General features: G+C 46.9%; 1 protein-coding gene across 1 annotated transcript; it reads left to right on the forward strand.

Moving 5' to 3' along the window:
• Positions 1-1,787: 1,787 nt before the first annotated feature.
• Positions 1,788-12,824, forward strand: LOC306810634 (solute carrier family 2, facilitated glucose transporter member 3). Its single transcript, XM_079323452.1, has 10 exons — positions 1,788-2,065; positions 4,909-5,004; positions 6,305-6,465; positions 6,735-6,975; positions 7,149-7,311; positions 7,952-8,139; positions 8,496-8,600; positions 9,027-9,128; positions 9,359-9,562; positions 10,066-12,824. The coding sequence occupies exons 1-10, from the start codon at positions 2,051-2,053 to the stop codon at positions 10,258-10,260; spliced, it is 1,470 nt and encodes a 489-aa protein (XP_079179578.1). The 5' UTR covers positions 1,788-2,050; the 3' UTR covers positions 10,261-12,824.
• The last annotated feature ends 5,555 nt before the right edge of the window (positions 12,825-18,379 follow it).

The raw sequence follows: 18,379 nt of genomic DNA on the forward strand, positions 1-18,379 counted from the left end.
AGGTGTCTGTGGCCCTGTACACAGCACCTCCTCTTTCACAGTTTCAAAGGTGCTCCAGCTTTGCTTTGTGATGAATTTCACACCTGGGCTGATGGCTCTCCTGAGCTGCTGGCCCAGGCAGGGTGTTCTTAATCTGGCTTGTCACCTGGCATTGTGTTCCTGTTTTCCTCCGGGTGAATGAAAATGGAACCTTTGATGTGCTAATGGCTCTCGTTAGGGGCCGGGGAGTAGCTGGGGCAGTGTTTAGCTGCAGCCCTCATTCTGCCCTTGTCCTTCCGCGCTCCTCTCTGGGTGTGAAGAGGCGCTTTTGTCACACAGCCGGGGGAGGAGGACTGTGCAGGCATCCCGTGCCCTTCCACACTTTTTCTGTTGGCAATAATATTTTAACAACACACAGAATACCCCTGAGATAGTTATCAAATAAATGTAGCACATGAACACCCCATGAGGGTATTTATCACTAACCCTCATAAATGCCATTAAATAAACGGGTATTTCTGAGAGTGAGTGAAAGAAGGCTTTGACCTGTTAATTTCCAGTTAAGTGTGGCCAGGTCACAACACCAAATAAGCAGCAGAATCGAATTTAAAATGGGATTGTTCCAGTTCCCCAGAATTTGATGGCAAATGTGGTATCTGGTCTCAAGATATTTTTCCTAACAATAAAAAAAAACCAACAAAACAAAAAAAAACCAGGATAAGTAAGCTTTTTTTCCTACTGTCCTTGCCCCCAGCCCTCAGCTGCTGCTGTTTTCTGTAGTCAAAGTCCTTGAGAGATTCTTAATTCAGTGAAGACTTTTATTGTTTGACAGCACTGTTCCTTGATTCAAAGCACGGTTCTTCATTATTCTCCTGGAAGAATTTGGCAATTGTTTGACCTGAAGGATGGACAGTAAACGTGGGGTACAGTGGCGTTTGATTGAATTATAGACTCATCAAATGGTTTGAGTTGGAGAGGACCTTAAAAATATTTTTGCTTCAGTCTCCCTGCCATAGGCTGTGACACTTTCTACTTTTTTTCTAAGAGCCCCATCCAACCTGGCCTTAAGACTTCCAGGGATGCGGCATCCCCAGTTTCTCTGGACAATCTCTGCCAGTGCCCTACCACCCTCACAGTAAAGTTTCTTCCCATTATCTAATTTAACCTGCCCTCAGTCATTTTGAAGGCATTGCCCCATATCGTGTCACTACATGCCCTTTTAAGGAAGGGTGTAAGTCTGGGACTAAATCCAGCTTCAGCTTTACCCCCACAGATTCTAGCATCCTATGAAACATATATTTTTGGCAACCAGTCAAAAATAATATTAAAAAAAAATCCCCCGAAACGCAGCTACCCAGAACTGTGGTGGGAGCGAGGTGGTGGGAGCACCCGCAGAGCACATTATTCGACTTCAGGCCCGTGCTGTTTGTGTGGCAGCCTCTGCACCGTCACTGCCCGCCTTGCTGCTCTAGCTTTATTTATTTTTATTGTACAAATAATAAATAACGACGCCGCTTTATATCACGCAGCCGCCGTCGGTGCAAAGCATGGCTTGTGCCATCACCAACGCTTCGCGTGTGGCGTCCGAGGTGCGGCGGGTCCTTGTGCGGTCCCTGCGGCGCGGGGAGCGGGGCCACCGTCCCAGGGACACCCACGGACGTCCCAGGGACACCCACGGACACCCACGGACACCCCAGGGCGACCCCACGGCCACCCTGCCCCATCGCCGCCCCACGGCCACGCGCTCCATCACCGCTCCATCACCATCCCAGGACCCCCCGCTCCATCACCATCCCACGGCCGCCCCTCTCCATCACCGCCCCGCGGCCCCGCACGCAGATCCCCGTCACGGGGGCGGGCGCTCCGGGGCGTGCTCGGCGCTGGCAGTGTTTTGGTGCCCGCTGGCAGCCCCGCCCCGCCCCGGCCGTGCTGAGCCCATAAATTGGCGGCGGCTCGGGGCGGGCTCGCTCAGTCTCGGGGCGGGCGGGCGCGGAGCCGCCGCCTCTCGCGGGTTCCGTTAGGTGCGCCCGAGCGGCCGTTCCTGGCAGTCGTGCACCGCCAACCACCGACGATGGACACCAAAAAGGTAGGGGGGCCACCGCCGGCCCCTTCTCGCCCTGTTTCCCCACGGAGGGCTTGGGGAGGGATGCGCTGGCGGCCGCCGTTCGTGTGCGGTCGCGGTGGGGATGGATGCGCCGGTGGTCCCGGCTGCTCGGCCCTTGGTTCTGTTTGCGGGGGCGGGCGGGGGAGGGGGTGCCGCACGGTTTGGGAGAGGTTGTCGCAGGACGCGAGATCGATTTTGGATTCGTGCGCGTGGCCTGATGATGCACATGATGCTGTCCGCGTTGTAGGGTATTGATCACGAGGTTTGTTCGCTGGCGGTGCGGCACTCGGTTTGTCCCGGGGTTTAGGATGCTAAACGTGAAATCGATGTTAAGGACATATTTTTTTGGGGGGAGGGTGGTGGTAGTATGACTTGTAAAGTGTCAAGAAGGTGACAGAGCACGTCCTTCTTCCCCCCCCCCCCCCCCGTTTCATATGGGGAGCAGGGGATGTTGCTCGGTATCTGCTCGTGTGCAGCAGTGGAGTGCGCTCATGACTGCGCGTTTGAGCCTTCTGAGGGAGGCAGCAAATAGCCACCCGAACCGGTGCGGGATGCCGGGAATTACACGGGAGCAGCCAGAATTGGAGGAGGCCGGGCTCTCATCGCCATGTTGATGGGAGATGAGGGCAGTGTGAGAGGAAGAGGCAGAGGGAAGGAGAGCGTCTGCTGAAGGTCGTTGAGAGAAGCGCGGAGAGGCCGCTCCTGTCGGGCTCAACAAGTTGCCCAGCTCTGGGGTTGGAGGCAGCGAAGGAGGGGAGCCGGCAAGGAGCATCTCCTGGGAAATGAGCGCTGCCGACGCCTGTGGTCGGAGGGAGTGGTGGTGGTTTGAATTCCGTGCTGGTGTACAGAGCTCAGCCCTGAGCCTTTAGATAGAGTGGGTGTAGCTGTGCTATTTCTGAGCTCCCTGTTTGCCTTTTGGGAAGCGAGGCGCTTGCAGCGTTAACAAATGATCCATACATTGGCTCACAGTCTGGCTCACTGGAGGGGATGGGTCATGCCGTGTGATGTCTAGATAGTGGGAGGCTGGGTAGGAGATGGGTAGCAGAAGACAGCCAGGAGAGGGAAGTGTGAAAGAGGGTAGAAAGCTAACCCTGTAACCCTTGTTTATATACCATGTAAGTGAGGAGTGCTCACAAGGCAGGGAACTTGTGGTCCCTGCAGTATCCAGAGGGAAAAGGCCAGCTGTGGTCGCTGCAAGCCATGAAAAAGCAGAGTCATGGGGGAAGAGTCATGCTCTTGATGGAGAGTTGAACCATGTGGAGAGTTGGGGTTTGTCTGGAGCTATATCTACTGGTTAGAGTTGACCCGGCCTGTTGTCCCAAAACTGCTTAGATATTAGAATGCATTTCTAGAGGCATCCAGATGCTTTGAAAGAGCTGTGTCCTTGTGGTTTTGTGCCAAATTTCCTTGAGATAAAAATGAGGGGAACAGTTAAAGGGTGCCAGGGAGAATGCCTGGACTGCCTAGGGTGTGTGCAGGTGTGAATGCTACCTCCGTGCCACTTTTGTCTCCACCATGTACCTGGGCAGGATGACATTTACATGATGTAGGTGGGGGGAAACCATGCCTCAGAGTCCCTTCCCCAATTTCTGTTTATTGAAGTGTTTGCAGACTTGGTCGTGTCTGAGGGTTGTGCAGGTCAGAAGCACATCTGTGTTTGGCTTTAAAGATTGGTGGAGGTGGCACGAGCACTGATAAGTTTGTGGAAAACTTTGGGCAGTTGGTTTTGAGAGCCACTACTCCTGGAGCTAAGCTAGAAAGTGAGAGACTGGAAGTGCTGTGACAGTAGGCCCCACCAAGCAGTTTACTCTGCCAGGTTTATGTACAATAATTGCAAAGTCTTGGAAAAGGAACTGTTAATATTTTTGGAAAACATTCCAGACCTCCCGAGATGGGAAGGAACGCAATCTTTCCAAATTGTGCCAACTCAGGCACTGGCTGCTTAAGTGCCAACTCCTGAGTCACCTGCTCCCCCACACCTCCCTCATTCGGGACTGGCTTAAATGCCACAAGCTTTAAAAATGAATAAAATGTCAGATGCTTTTCACTGACACTTAAATTTCTCAGTCTGTGGGACTTCTCTGAAGTTGGGCCTTCAAGCTTTCCCTATGGCTCTGAGGGCTCAGCAGTTTTTATTTTAATTTAATACAGATTCAGGTGTACTGAAACTTCAGGGAATGTGCTTCATTTAAAATACCCACTATTGCCACAGCTTAAAGAAAAATAGATGGGAAGCTTGGTAGCAACTGCTGCCACCTCTTGAGGCAGGCTGCTGTGCCAGTGCCCTGGGGCAGGGCTGGGGAGCTCTAGCCTGGGAAAAACAAGCCTGTTGCTGAAGCGTGTGTGTTGTAACTGTTGTGAGTGACTGCCAGTGTAGCTCATGGGCAGATCTGAGCTCAATTTATGAGAACCTGTCAGCTGGCTCAGGGAAGAGTTAGACCCTTCTTTCATGACATGCCAGAGATCAGCAAAAGCTTCTGTAAAGCAGATCAACCCAAAATAACAGCCACTAATGCAGCCAGTGTATTCATTACTAATGAGCTGAGAACAGTTGCTGAAGGTCAGGAGATAATAAAGAGGAGGCTCTGACAAGCCCTCCTACTTGTAGCCACAGAACTTTTCCTGCTGTACAGTTGCATCTCCCTTTCCAGGGAGGGGGATCCTAGGGATGATGCTGGTACTCACCCTTGCTGGATAAAAGCCCATTCCCTGCCCTCAGAGCATTTTTGCACATGGCACCTATGAGCTGCAGCTGCTGTTTGTGCTGAAGAGAAACTCGAGTTGTGTAGAAAGCAACTAAATAATTGTTTCCTCTCTTTCCACAGAAAATCACAGCACCTCTTGTCTATGCTGTTTGCATCGCTGCCATCGGATCTCTCCAGTTTGGGTACAACACTGGTGTCATAAATGCACCCGAGAAGGTGAGAGGAGGGCTGAGCTGGGGAGGTGGGATGAGTGAGGGAGGGGTTGGTGGGAAGACAATAGTCTAAAAAGGGGAGGGACTATCTCCCAAGCAGCCAATAATTTGGTTTTGGTTTAGTAAGTCAGTAAGGCATTTAAAACCCCCATTCAAATACAGCACTGAACAGGAAGGACAAAATTTTTGAGGGAGGAGAGAGAGCAAACAAGGAGGTTAATTGTCTTAATTAGGAGCACAGGAAGGGCAGGAGGGCTCCGTCTGCCATATGTGGTGTGTGGAGGAATGTGAACTGCCTTAGTTTTGAGTCAGAATAAAGCAACCATAGCAGAAGGAATGTAGAGAGCAGTGTGCAGAAAACAGTTAAGGGTTGGTAGGTAGGAATTACAGCTGCCCTAATTTAGTTCATTTCAAGTTTATTTTACTTGTTTATTCATTCCTTGTGTGTTAAGTATAGATTCAGTGCTTGTAAAAGGGACCAGTGACTTGGACTTTTGACCAAATTATCCCATGACTGTAGCCTAAGAAACAAGAGGTGAAGAAAATGAGAGATGTGGTTTTCATGTAACTTTAAGATGGTTCCTCTGTCAAGAACTGAGTCACTATTACCACATCCACCCTGTCTCCGGGAAGAGATGTGCACAACTCACACTGGGAGGGGGATGGGGTCAGTCTTCCCTAGCTAATGTCCTGCTGCCATCTGCTGGGGGCAGGCACTCTGTCCCCCCCAGCCCATGCCAGAATTTACCTCACTAGCTAAGAGGATGCCTGGGAAATCAGCAAAGCGGCCCTGTCACATCCCCCCTGGGACAGCATTATGTAAAAATAAACAGATTTTCAGGCTTGCTTCAGTGAAGCCTTGTGTGTCTCTATTTCTATACCAGAAATCTTATCCCTGCTGTCAGTGCTTTGGTATTGCCAGAAATGTTCCCATCCACTCACTGGTCATGTTTTCTTGTTCCCTTTCATTCCCAACTGTCTCCCGCCTCCTCCCAAGAACCACCAGTGACTCACATCATCTGAAATATTCAGAAGATAGCCTGATTTCCTTAATAAACACTGCTGTCCTGTGGGTACCTTCTCTGCCCCTCCACTCAGCAAAGCACTCTCCCTCATCATACTGCTGCTCCTCAGTGAAAGCTTCTCCTTCTGTGCGCTCTTCTTCCTCTTGTATAACTTGTTGCTGCCTTTTTGGGTCTCTCTCTGTTTTCAGGGAAGCAAAAGGAGGATAGTAGTGTCCCCTCTCTGCAGTGTAAAATGCTTCCCTCTGGATTGTAACTCTCACTACCTGATTCCTCTTGCAGATCATCCGGAACTTTTTCAACAAAACTCTGTCAGAAAGAAGCGGGAAGGCTGTCTCCCAAGAACTACTCACATCTCTATGGTCACTTTCTGTGGCCATCTTCTCAGTAGGAGGCATGATTGGCTCCTTCTCAGTCAGTCTGTTTGTAAACAGATTTGGCAGGTAAGTTGGGAAGAGGGACACACGCTTTTGGAGAACCTTTGCCTTTACAAAAGAGTGTTGGGGGGAAAGATGTCTGAGGGGGGCAACAAGAATGTGTGGGCTGCAGAAAGAAGGATGGCAGGCCAAGGCAGGATCTAAATGGGAACTATTGCAATCTCTTCCCATCCCTGAGATGGGAGATCATGGGCAGGTTTACCTTTACCCTCTCCCAGTGATTATCCTGCTGTATTGCCAGTTTAAGCTCAGTCTTGCTGTCTTTACCCTGGCAGGAGGAACTCCATGCTGCTGGTGAATGTCTTGGCCTTTACTGGAGGCCTTCTCATGGCCTTCTCTAAGGCAGCAGGAGCAGTGGAGATGTTGATAATCGGTCGCTTTGTTATCGGTGTCTTCTGTGGCCTCTGCACGGGCTTCGTGCCCATGTACATCAGTGAGGTGTCACCCACCAGTGTCCGCGGAGCCTTCGGCACCCTCAACCAGCTGGGCATCGTGGTGGGCATCCTGGTGGCTCAGGTAGGCCTGGCATAACCTGATCCCACCCTCGGGGGGGGGAAGGAGGGCTGGGGAAGGGCTTTACTTGCCATCAGGTGTGCAGTGTGTGGATCCTGTCGTACTGGGGTGGGGCTGAGGAATTGAAGTGTTTAAAGTGTTTAAAGTTACTCATTTCTCTTGTATTCTTGGTGTAGATTTTTGGACTGGAAGCAATCATGGGCACTGAAGGACTTTGGCCAATGCTTTTGGGGTTCACGATCCTCCCAGCGATTATGCAGTGTATTGGTCTTCTATTCTGCCCTGAAAGCCCCCGTTTCCTACTGATCAACAAGATGGAGGAGGAGAAAGCCGAAGCAGGTAAGAATTCATCTCAAAAGGGCAGGGCAGTGTTCTGGCTCCCAGCCTGCACTGAACTTGAGTGGGAGGCCAGAACTGATCCTTGAGCCTGTGGTGGATTAGGGTGTGACTCCCGGAGGGCAGCAGGCCTGGCCTACCTTCCCATCCTTTAGGTTGTAACAGTGCCAGGATTCATGAGAAACCTGGCATCCCAACAGAGGCTCCAGGTTGGGATTAAGATGTGAGGAGTGGCACCTAGCCTGGTGGGATGTAGCAGGACCAGCAGCTGCTGCTACTCTGCCAGCTCCTCCTGAAAGGCAGGAAATAGGCTGGCATCTCTGGGAGCTTGGAGGCTTGGGGGTGGCTCTGGCAAGAGTGTGAACAGAGTTTCAGGGCCAAACATAAGCTTGGGGATCAGTCAACATGAGCAGGACCTGGGGCTGGTTTCTGTGCTGTTCACAACACCCTGACCTCTGGCTGGAAAGAAGAGCAAGGCTGCCAGCAAAGGCTTGGCCTTCTCTGTGCACCAGGCCTCAGCACCAGCTGGAGGTGTTCAGTCTTCCTTCCATGCCCTCCCTGCCACAGCAGGATGGGACACGCACATCTCCCATGGCCAGGAGGTGTGTGTCTCATGCCTGACATCTTTGATTCTTCCCTCCAGTTTTGCAGAAGCTCCGTGGTGATCGAGATGTGTCTCAAGACATCCAGGAGATGAAAGATGAAAGTGCAAAAATGTCCCAGGAAAAGAAAGCAACTGTGCCAGAGCTCTTCCGTTCTCCAAACTACCGCCAAGCCATTATCATTGCCATCATGCTGCAGCTGTCCCAGCAGCTCTCAGGCATCAATGCTGTGAGTTGTCTTCCTGTCCCATCTTCTGGGTCTCTTATCTCTGGCTAAACTTGCACTTGTGTGGAGAGAACTTGTAAGTCCCAAAACATCTTTGTGCCTTGACTAGAGATTGCTGTTTTGTCATCTGGCTAAGATGGAGAGTGGATATTATGGCTTTCACTTTCCCCACATGCAGCCTGGTGAGCCTCTATAGCCTTGCACCAAGTGAATGGATCTTGCCTGGAAGCATGCTGTTTTATAGCATGGAGTGCTGCTTAGAAACTCCCCACTGGGTGTGCAAGCCATTAGGCAGAGATGAGGAATATGCTCTCAAACATGCAATTGTGACTGTATCCAACTCTCTCTTCTCTTCCCAGGTATTCTATTATTCTACAGGGATCTTTGAAAGAGCTGGTATCACACAGCCTGTTTATGCCACCATTGGAGCTGGCGTGGTAAACACAGTCTTCACTGTGGTGTCGGTGAGTGGAACAGGCTGTGTGCCTGCCTGGGCCCCTCCCTGGCAGTGGGACTGCAGACAAGTAGCCAGGCAGTGGCAAGGCACTGGGCTATGCACTGATGTGTAGGAGCAAGGACCAGAGTGCATCAAAGGCGTGGTGGGGGAGAGATGGGCAGAAAGTGGAGGTGGTGGTGTTGTCTCAGATGAAAGGTGGAAAAGGAGTGCATGTGGGAAAAAGTGATAAGAGAAAGCAGTAGCAAGAACCAGAGTGGGAGAACTTGTATCTGACAATGGAGCAGCCTGGTGACCTGCACTGAGGTTGCCATGGTCTCTAAGATTTACAGGCAGATGAGGAAGAGATGCAGGAGATACTGAGCAAGGAAGTCTGTCCTACTTTTGCTGAAAAAGTAATGAACTTTTTTTTTTCCTTCTTCCTTCTCCTTTCCAGCTGTTCCTGGTGGAGCGTGCAGGGCGCCGGACCCTCCATTTAATTGGTTTGGGTGGCATGGCTGTGTGTGCTGCTATTATGACCGTAGCTTTAGCCCTGAAGGTGAGTGATCAGTGTCATTGTCAAGGCTGACCCAAGCAGGAACCTGTAAGAAAATGCATCTGCTTTGCTCAGCAGTGCTGCCCTGTAGGCAGGTAGAGCTGGGGCTAGAGGCAAGTGTGCAGTGGAGACAATTTTATAACTTTGGGGACTGCTACAGTGTTCACAGTGCAGTTGAGAAAATTGTGATGCTGGAGATGTCATTGTGCTGATGATATTTTGCTCCCTTGCAGGACATTGTGGACTGGATCAGATACATCAGCATTGTTGCCACTTTTGGCTTTGTGGCTCTTTTTGAGATTGGTCCTGGCCCTATCCCATGGTTCATTGTGGCAGAACTCTTCAGCCAGGGCCCAAGACCTGCTGCCATGGCAGTAGCTGGTTGTTCCAACTGGACCTCCAATTTCTTGGTGGGAATGCTCTTCCCATATGCAGAGGTAAGTCCTAGTTTATAAAGTCCTGTGAGAGCACTGCAGCATTGGAATAGCTGTCTAGAAAGGTAGTAGAATCTGTATCTTTGAAAAATTTGACACATGGACTATATGACCTTTAATAACCCAACCTCTCCTGGAAATTGTTCCTGCTTTGAGAAGAGGGCTGGGGAGTCTTCCAGAGGTCTCTTGAGTTGTGATTTTTTTACTGGAGGCTGTTGCTCATCTTATATTTTGCTGTCTTACCTCACAAAGCAGCTTAAAAATAATTTAGAACAGCCATCTTAGCACATCAGGGCTTTAGCTTGAAAAGCATGAATTTTGGTCACCCTCAGGAACATTGAGGAGTTTTAGAAGCCTATGGGAATGTGATTTCAATTTTTAAAATGCTGTGATGAGAAAAAAGTTAGTAAGGGTTGGAGAAAGGTGTTGGATTTTTAACCTGTCAGCATCAAATGACCTTAGATGTAATTTGAAAATAAAATCTTTTGTGTTTGTCCCCCATACAGAAACTATGTGGCTCCTATGTCTTCCTCATCTTCCTTGTTTTCCTGGTCATCTTCTTTGTCTTCACCTTCTTCAAAGTGCCAGAGACCAAGGGCAGGACTTTTGAAGACATCTCCAGGGGCTTTGAAGGACGAGGAGGAAACAACGGCTCATCACCCCAGAAGGCTGGCATGGAGATGGATAAAGCAGCCGTCTAAGATCCATGACACACCCATTCTTTAACTCGTTCACGCTTAAAGAGTCATTAAAGGAATGAGCAAAGAAAACCATGAGAACTGGGACGTTTTTCCCCTCCTCAATTGCTGCTATATTCTTTTCACCCACATGCTCGCCCATTCTGCCAGGCTTGCCAGCATTAAGCAAATCTGATATGGGTGATCTGCCATACTGGAAAGCACCTGGCACTTGCAAAAATAATTTCATCTTTCCTGCCACAAACATCAGGAGAACAGAGAAGAGCTGGCAATATTTTTACTTTTCTCACATAAAATTGCTATTTGGGGTTAACATACTGATGCACACAGTGACCATGATGTATTTGAACCTAATTACTATTTTTGTAGTGAGTTGAAGTGACCCGCTAAACAAGTCCCCAGCCCTTTGAGTCTACTCTGTGTGCGTGTGTATGGTGTTACACTGGAATTTAACAAGCTTACCAAAAAGCCATCTTGCTTTTTTCCTATCCAGTGTGCACTTTTTTTAGCCTCAGGAAAAAGGGGACCAAGTCACATGCATATTTTTTCCTGCTCTTTTATTTTTTGTATAGACAGACTGAAAGCATACTTTACTTCAGTTTATTTATTTGTATGTCACTTTGTAAATATTTATTTTTTTAACAGTGTACAAAAATGTACAGATAAAGAAAATTGGAGAAGTTTAAGAGAAATAGTTATTCTAACAAAAGATGCTGTAGAGTTGAGGTGCAATAAGACTGTGAATGAGGTATGTGGTACTAAAAAGGAGATTGAGCATTTTGGGTGGTATGTACAGCAGAGCCAATTATGCACATCACCTTGAAGTTATTTGTGCCCTCTGGAAGGAAATTCAAAGAGTTGTGTACTTGTGGAGAGAGGTATGTTTCTGCACTAAAATCTCTGTAATTAGGGATTTTTGGTGGCTGTTTTAAGTAATTGTTCTTGAGTGTTGATGAGAGTGATATTGCATCTTACAGTGGGTGTTGTTGGATTATATTTTCAGACATGGTTTTAAGCATTCTATGGATGATTGAGGGTGGTGATTGCAAACCAGAAGGTAATGTTTCCTGCCTTCTCTTAATTTTATTTCTTTTTGGCTTCTCTGTTATTGTCTAGTGTGTCAAATTCTGAAATTTGCAGATTGTCATTAAAAGGAGTGCCAGGATAAAACTTATTTTTCAAAGCTGTATTTTCTTAGCAGTTGCTCCTATAAATATTAGAGGCATGTAGCATGACTCTCCTGGACACAGGCATGGTCAGTTGTGGTACATGTGAGTTCATAAGGGTAGAGGTGCAGGACTAGACACCAGAGCTACTGGAATTTGCTCCTTTAGCAGTGTGAAAGGTGTGTAGTGCTCAGTCCCCTGCTTGGTTGAAGGCTAGATGTTTTTTTGCCCCATATAACCTCTCTGGAAGGTCTGCATGATGTTGTGGTGCTCACCAGTGTGCTTTGTAGATGTGTACAGCTCTGTAATAGTGCCTCTGTTCAAAGGGATGTGGCAGGCAGTAATTGTTCATCAGTAAATGTTGGTCTCCTTGCTTGTCATACCGCTGGGCAATTGAGTTTGTGTGTCCCCCACCCCTTGCTGCTGAGCTAGCACAGCTCAGGTCAGGCAGGAAAATAGTAGCACATAGGGTACACTTTGCAGTCAAGGAGGGGCAGCTTTAATCACTGCAGCATTCTGTGACAGGCTCCAGGCCCATGCTTGTCCAGGCCTGCACAAAATACCTACAGGTAGCACAGAGGTAGGTCCAATTCAAACTCCTTCTGAGATCATGCTGCAGTTTTTGGATGCGGTAAATCTCTGGTCAACCTGCTGGAATTCATTACTGGATATCCTAGAAGAGAGGTAGACCCACAGATTCCAAGGTGGTAAAAGGAAGAAAGGCTTAGAAAGGTTGGAATGATAGCAAGACTTGTGTAGCATGGATAGCCCAAGCTTTCTTGCCAACATAATGCTTCAGAGCAGGTTAGAGAAATTCCCATTGATGTATATTCTGGGGGGTCTGTCTGATATTTTCAGTAACTAGTGATGACATTTCTACCTTCCCTAATGAGAAACAGTTGCAAAGATCAGTTCAATTTGCGGCTGTTAAATGCTTCCTGTGAATTAATTTGAAATGCCCCAGCTTTGCACAATGCAATCATAATACATCCAGTTTTCCCTAGCTTTTTATCAGGCTTACATGCCAGGTATTTATTCTCAGAAGTATTATATAAGACTTCCCTCCCAGTTTTGATACTTTGGCTCAGTTACATAGATTTCTGTGCCCTTCCTTTGACCCTCCAGCACATCCAGACATGACATTTCTATATGGATATCTGTATGTTAGGAAATTCCCCCCACAGCTGTGTATAAGAGCATTCCATAGTTTGCATCAGATGTGTGTTGGCTTGGACCGAAATGTGTAGGCCTTTCTCACATGGTATCTTTGTTATTTTCTTTTTCTGTAATGGCATTGTGAATATTTCTGATGGATTTTATATGCTTATTAAGGTGGTTGTTTCCTGGTTTTGAAATAAAAAAAATATGAAATAAATATATCTGATTTGGATTTTACCTTTATCCTGTAGGTCTCCTTGTATTCTTTTATCACAGCCTCCGACTGCACCCTGAAATGTCACCAGCACCTACCCTGCAACCTTTTTGGGTAGCTAAGCACTCTGGATTTCCTGTTTTATCCTAATGGAAATGATAATTTTTCTCAGCCTCTATGTAAATCACCTTTAATTCCCTTACTATTATTTCTTAGCAACTTTTAAACTAAAAAGATGTGCTTTTCTTCTTTGCCCAAATCCTTTTTGTTTGTGTGCAAATACTTTCCCAGTGTAAGAGGAAGGGAGAGAAATGTCTGCAGGTTATGAATCCTGTCCAGAGCTAAAGAAACAGATTTCTTTGTCTTCTGCCCTGCTCTGTTGCCACTGCAATCCTCACCTTCTCTGCCAGCAGGGAGAAGGACTCCTTTCCCCTGTAGCTGATGCCTTCCTCCCTCTGTCACCTTCATGTTCTCCTGTGAGATCGTGCCTATGGAAACTCAGTAGTGGATATTAAAAAGGAGCAGGGGGATGGAGAAAGAACCCTACTGCCCCAGGAACTGATCCCATAGCTAAGGGAATGCAGCATTCCTTGGACTACGCTCAGGTCTCCAGGCTGCTCTCAAAATATATGTGAACAAAATATCCTTCAGTGGAACAGGATGGAATGAAGTGAAAGGAAGGCAAACTCCAGAGCGCTTTAGAGCAGGAACATGCTAATATACCTCCAGAGTCAGCAGGTTCCTAAAGCCTAAAACAAGGAAAAAGTAGGGGAGCACTGTAAAGCCTGAAAAAGCCCAGCAGAGCAGTGATCCCATGAAGGAAGAGTCTGAAAGCTGCTGTTGCTGCATGTTCCTAGCTCATGCCTGTGTTTTGCTAAGCTTGGTATGCAACCAGCCTTGGAGCTGGGGAGTGCCCTTGGCTAATCTGTCAGGATTGTTTTTCAATTCTAGCTCAACTACAAAAATAAAGCCCAGCCATCCAAACTCATAAGCATATCCAGCTCAAACTTAACTCTTAACATTTCAGTTTTCTTTGTCAAAAGTGGAAGTGGAGAACAAAATTATTTAGGGCCAAAGTCTGTGATTCACTGAGCACTAAATCTTTTATGTAGTTTTTGTGATTAACTTTGGGTTAGGGAACAAGGCCTTGGTTTAGATCTGCTTAGTTCTTAAAATTGTAAGGAAGTTTCAAAAGGAAAACCTGTTTGCAATTAAATGGTTTGAATGCAATTAAATGGTTTGAGGATGGGTTCTTTCCAGCTGAAAGTGTTTATCACATCCAAGTGAGCATGTGGGAAGTTCTTGTGGCCACCACACTACCCCACAGGAATGAATCACTGGAGAGTTCTTAGAGTGAGACTGCTGCTGAGTGGACCCCCCCAAGGATCCCAAAAAACATCAGCCATGTCAAAGGCTTCAGTGCTGTTTTACAGGCTGGAGCACGATAGAGTGTCACAGCATCACTGCCAACATTTGTCCCTTTCTGGTTGTGTTATTTCTGATGAATGTCTTTGCATACCAGCCAAGAACAGCAGTTCATTTCTGTGAGAAGAAATGTGGGAAAAAACCTCCAGCAAACAACATTCCATTGGAGGTAAATTTTCCTCCTGCATTACAAAAATATTTTTATTTGATTTTCTGAAAAGAGGACACATTCTATGCATTCCATATCTCAGTAGCTGGGGAGATACAGGCAAGAGCCTGCAGTCTTACCTCCAAGCAAAGTCACTAACCCCTTCTTTGAGGGTTGCTCCAAGAAGGAAGATTTGCTAATTTGGTGGGGGACTGTGCCATCACTGCCTTCATTTGAGAGGAAAGGACACACTGCCAATGTCATTGTAATGGGCCACGATGCATCAAGAGGTGACTCACCAAAACCACACACTGTACACATTGTGAGAAAGGTCCTGCCAGCAGGTGAATCAAATGCACATTTTGTTGCACAGAAAATTTATGTCTCTCTGGCTTTTTTTCAGATTTCCTGCAGACCAGATCAAGGACACAATTTTAACATTTACTTCACTTTTAGAAGGACTCTTTGAAGACATGTGAGATGCTTGCTGGAAAACCTGTGGTCTGGTCTGTCACTTAGCCTGGCTCTGTCTTTACACTGTGAGTTACCAGACAAGAGACAGTTGTCTTCATAATGTGCTGCTGGGAAAAGGCAGCACTCAGGCTGTCAGACAAGGAAAGAATATGGTTTTGTCTCCTAAAATATATCTTGCTACGACAATTTAATTGGTGTTACTTGAAAGTATTCCATTTCTGGTGGAGGCAGGCTGTAACTTTTAAAACAATTCACTTACTGTGATGTATCTTGTTTCTATGCTATACCTCACTAAACTGCACAGTGTTTGCAGGAACAGTCTCTTCCTTTTCCATAAGCTTCAGCAGGCCTGATGGACACATGACTGACCTGCTAACTCTGTTTTCTGCTTATGTTGCACAACCATTTTCTGTTTAGCAAGAGGTCACATGGATTTGTGTAAGGCAGTCATACTGGTGCACCAGTCACTGTGACATGCATTGTGGGACCACTGCAGATCCTGTTCTCAACCAGCAACTGATTGTCCATGTAGTGATCAACCTGATCAAACAGCATCCTGTTTTTCCATCTCCAGCCTCTTTGCATCCTGCTTTTTCATCTTTTCCATCATGAAAAAGTTTGCCTTCCATTAAGAAATTTGATTCTCCATCACCAACTCAGATGTTCATTGCTTCCTTTATATTCCTTCCACCAAGTGCTATTGTCACCCAGACTGCATATTATCTTGTTACATTAAATTCTTTGGGGTCTGGACTAGCTTTATCTCCCCTTTGCTTTGCTTATTTCTTGCAAAGTGTTCTCTCTGGTATGGATCAAAACCCACAGTGACAGTCTTAACTCTGCTTTGAGTCCAGTATATGACCTAAAGAGTCCTCAAGGTTTAGAGGAAAGCCACTAGAATAATTTTCCACTGAGGGAAGCATAAGGTTGCAGAACCAGGAGAGGATGAAAGCTAGGAGCAGTGGTGAAGGTGTGGAGGGACATGGATGCAGCAGTGTAACAAGAGAATGAGGAAAGAGAAAAAAACCCCAAAAAATGCCCATGATCTGAAAGGAAGATAAAATGTTTGTAAGTATGAAAAGGTGCAATAGGATCTAAAAACAGAGGAATATGAACTTTAAAAGAAGCAGGTGAGAGGTTGAGGAATTGAAAGACTGAAGACAACCAAAGTATAGGGCCTTGACCTCCACTCCAAATTTAAATGAAGCCCTAAAATAGGGCTCCAGTAGCTTATGAATCACAGGCAAAAGGTCATTGGTTCTTCAGGAAAAGAGAAATGGAGGTGTCACCTCCACCACATGTCCACAAGTATCTTTGCAGCTGAAATAAACAGCTATGTCAGAGTCACAGCATTGCTTGCAGTATGACCTCGCCTCTTGGTCCACTGAGTTCTGCTTGCTTGAAAGATGGCACTAATAATGCCTCTGGAGAGCCACAGGGAGGTAAAACTGATAAAATACAAGATACAGCTGGCTCAGCTGGACTGGAGGTCTCACAGTGGCAACTCAGAAGCAGCCTGGCCATCAGCACAAAGCAGAGGTATCTTCCTACCTGTGTTAGGTAGTGCAAGACAAGATCCAAACAGAACAGGCCAATGTCAGCAATGCCCTGTGTGGGCAGACACCACCACTGCTGAAACCTGCATGGGCTTGTCCATCTCAGAAAACCTTATCTGTACAGAAATGTTGAGAGAAATGCTTTTCAGTTTCCTTATTTCATGCCAGAGACAAAATTTTTGTGGAGTGATGGAGCAGCATCACACCACCTCTTATGCTCTGACTTTTTCTCAATCTGATGCAAGAGTGACATTTGCCCTGACCATATGTAGTTCATAGGTCTGTGTTGTCATGTTCTGGTCACACATATATACCCAAAAAGTTAAAAGCATTGTATTATTGTAATGTTTTGGTGTTTCTAAATACACACAAAAAAAAAAAAACCTAGCAAAATCAAAAAAAGGGGAAAAAAAGTAGAAGTGAAAGGAGAGAAACATTTTTCCTTGTGACTGGAAAGTCTACTTCCTGACTGGCTGTGTGTGTGAGAACAGAGCAGCCAAAAGAGCAAACACCAGGCTATAGCAAAGATTTAGTGCACAGTGTTGGCTTTGAAAAGATATTTTCAGTTTTTTTCCTAGACTTTTTATTAATGGGTTTTGTTCTGCTGAAGGCAGGGTGCAAATAAATTAAAAATAGAGACTGAGGCACTCTAAAGCTCATGGGAAGCCTTAAAGTAGTGAATTCTGCAGAGAAGGTTGACGGGGGGGAAGGATGGGACACATGCCTGGAAATGCTGACAGCTCTTAGGAATCATAACCACCCACTGCAACTTGAACTGGGCGGGCTGGACACACCCCAGTTCCCTGGCAGCCCTCTCTGTTCTGGAGGCTGAAAGGGACACAGGAATGGTCCCAAATGCACTCACTTGGCTTATCACCAGATGTGCAGTCACTGGGTGCATCTCCCTGTGTGGAGGCCCAGCATGGCTCATCATCTCCTTATCTTGCCTGACTTGGAAGGGCAAGGTGAGTAAAGAGTAGCAGGAAGGAAAGGGTTGACCTCTCCCTGATACTAAAGCAAAGGACTGCAGGACTGGAAGATCTGGTGCCAGGTGACTGGAAGATCTGGATGGATCCAAAGGGGTTATACTGCTCCTGCTCCTGGATCCTCTGGACCGGGTGCTTCTGGGAAGGTTTTTAGAGCATGGCATGAAAACCATGTTTGAAGTGGCTTCCCATCAGCACTGCAAACCCCAGTTAAGATTCATATTAGAGTCCAGGTCTTTCTTATGAGATAAAAACTTATCTGATGTGTGGTTTGTGGGTGCGAACACTTTGGTTGCACAGATACCATTGCTTGCTCAAGGTAGTACGGTGTTGAAAGTGCAGTTGGGATAGAAGATATTTCTGTGATTAAGCCAGACTTCCTATCACTCCCATTTTTAAAACAACATCATCTAAAATTATGTCCTCCACGTCTGCCCCCTTGATTCACACTGAAACTTTGACGGACAGATATGAAACCCTCAGAACAGTTTTTATTGCCTTTCTTACAGAGCTCTGGAGTCTGAGTGGTGGTGAGGGACTGAACATGAGTCCTTAGCAGCTAGGCCTATTGTGAACAGAAGTGGTGTCTGTAAGGGATGCCTAGGAGGGGCAGATGGTGGGTTTTTATGAGTGAATTGTCAGCAGGTGTCGACACTGGAGAACAGTTTCTCATGACCCTACCCCATCTCCTTCTCTCTCTTTGCCTATTAAAATCCACTGTTCCTCCAAAATAGTCCTGCTGCCTGGGGTTTCCCATTCTGGTTTGATCACCCCAGAACTGGAAGCCATGAGTTTCCTTCTTTCCATCTTTCTTGTCTATTCCTGTAATACCAGCTCCTCATTCCCAGTGGACTGCGACAGAAATCTGAATCTGCCGTCTTTGCAGTAAGGAAACAACAATGCCTAGGTCTCAGAAGCATCTTGTCACATGGGGCAGAAAATGGACCAGTAGCCACCGTGGGTCTCATCTCCAGCCACTCTGGATCCATATTAAC

Source organism: Erithacus rubecula, assembly GCF_903797595.1.
Source record: "Erithacus rubecula genome assembly, chromosome: 1".
Lineage (NCBI taxonomy): Eukaryota > Metazoa > Chordata > Aves > Passeriformes > Muscicapidae > Erithacus > Erithacus rubecula.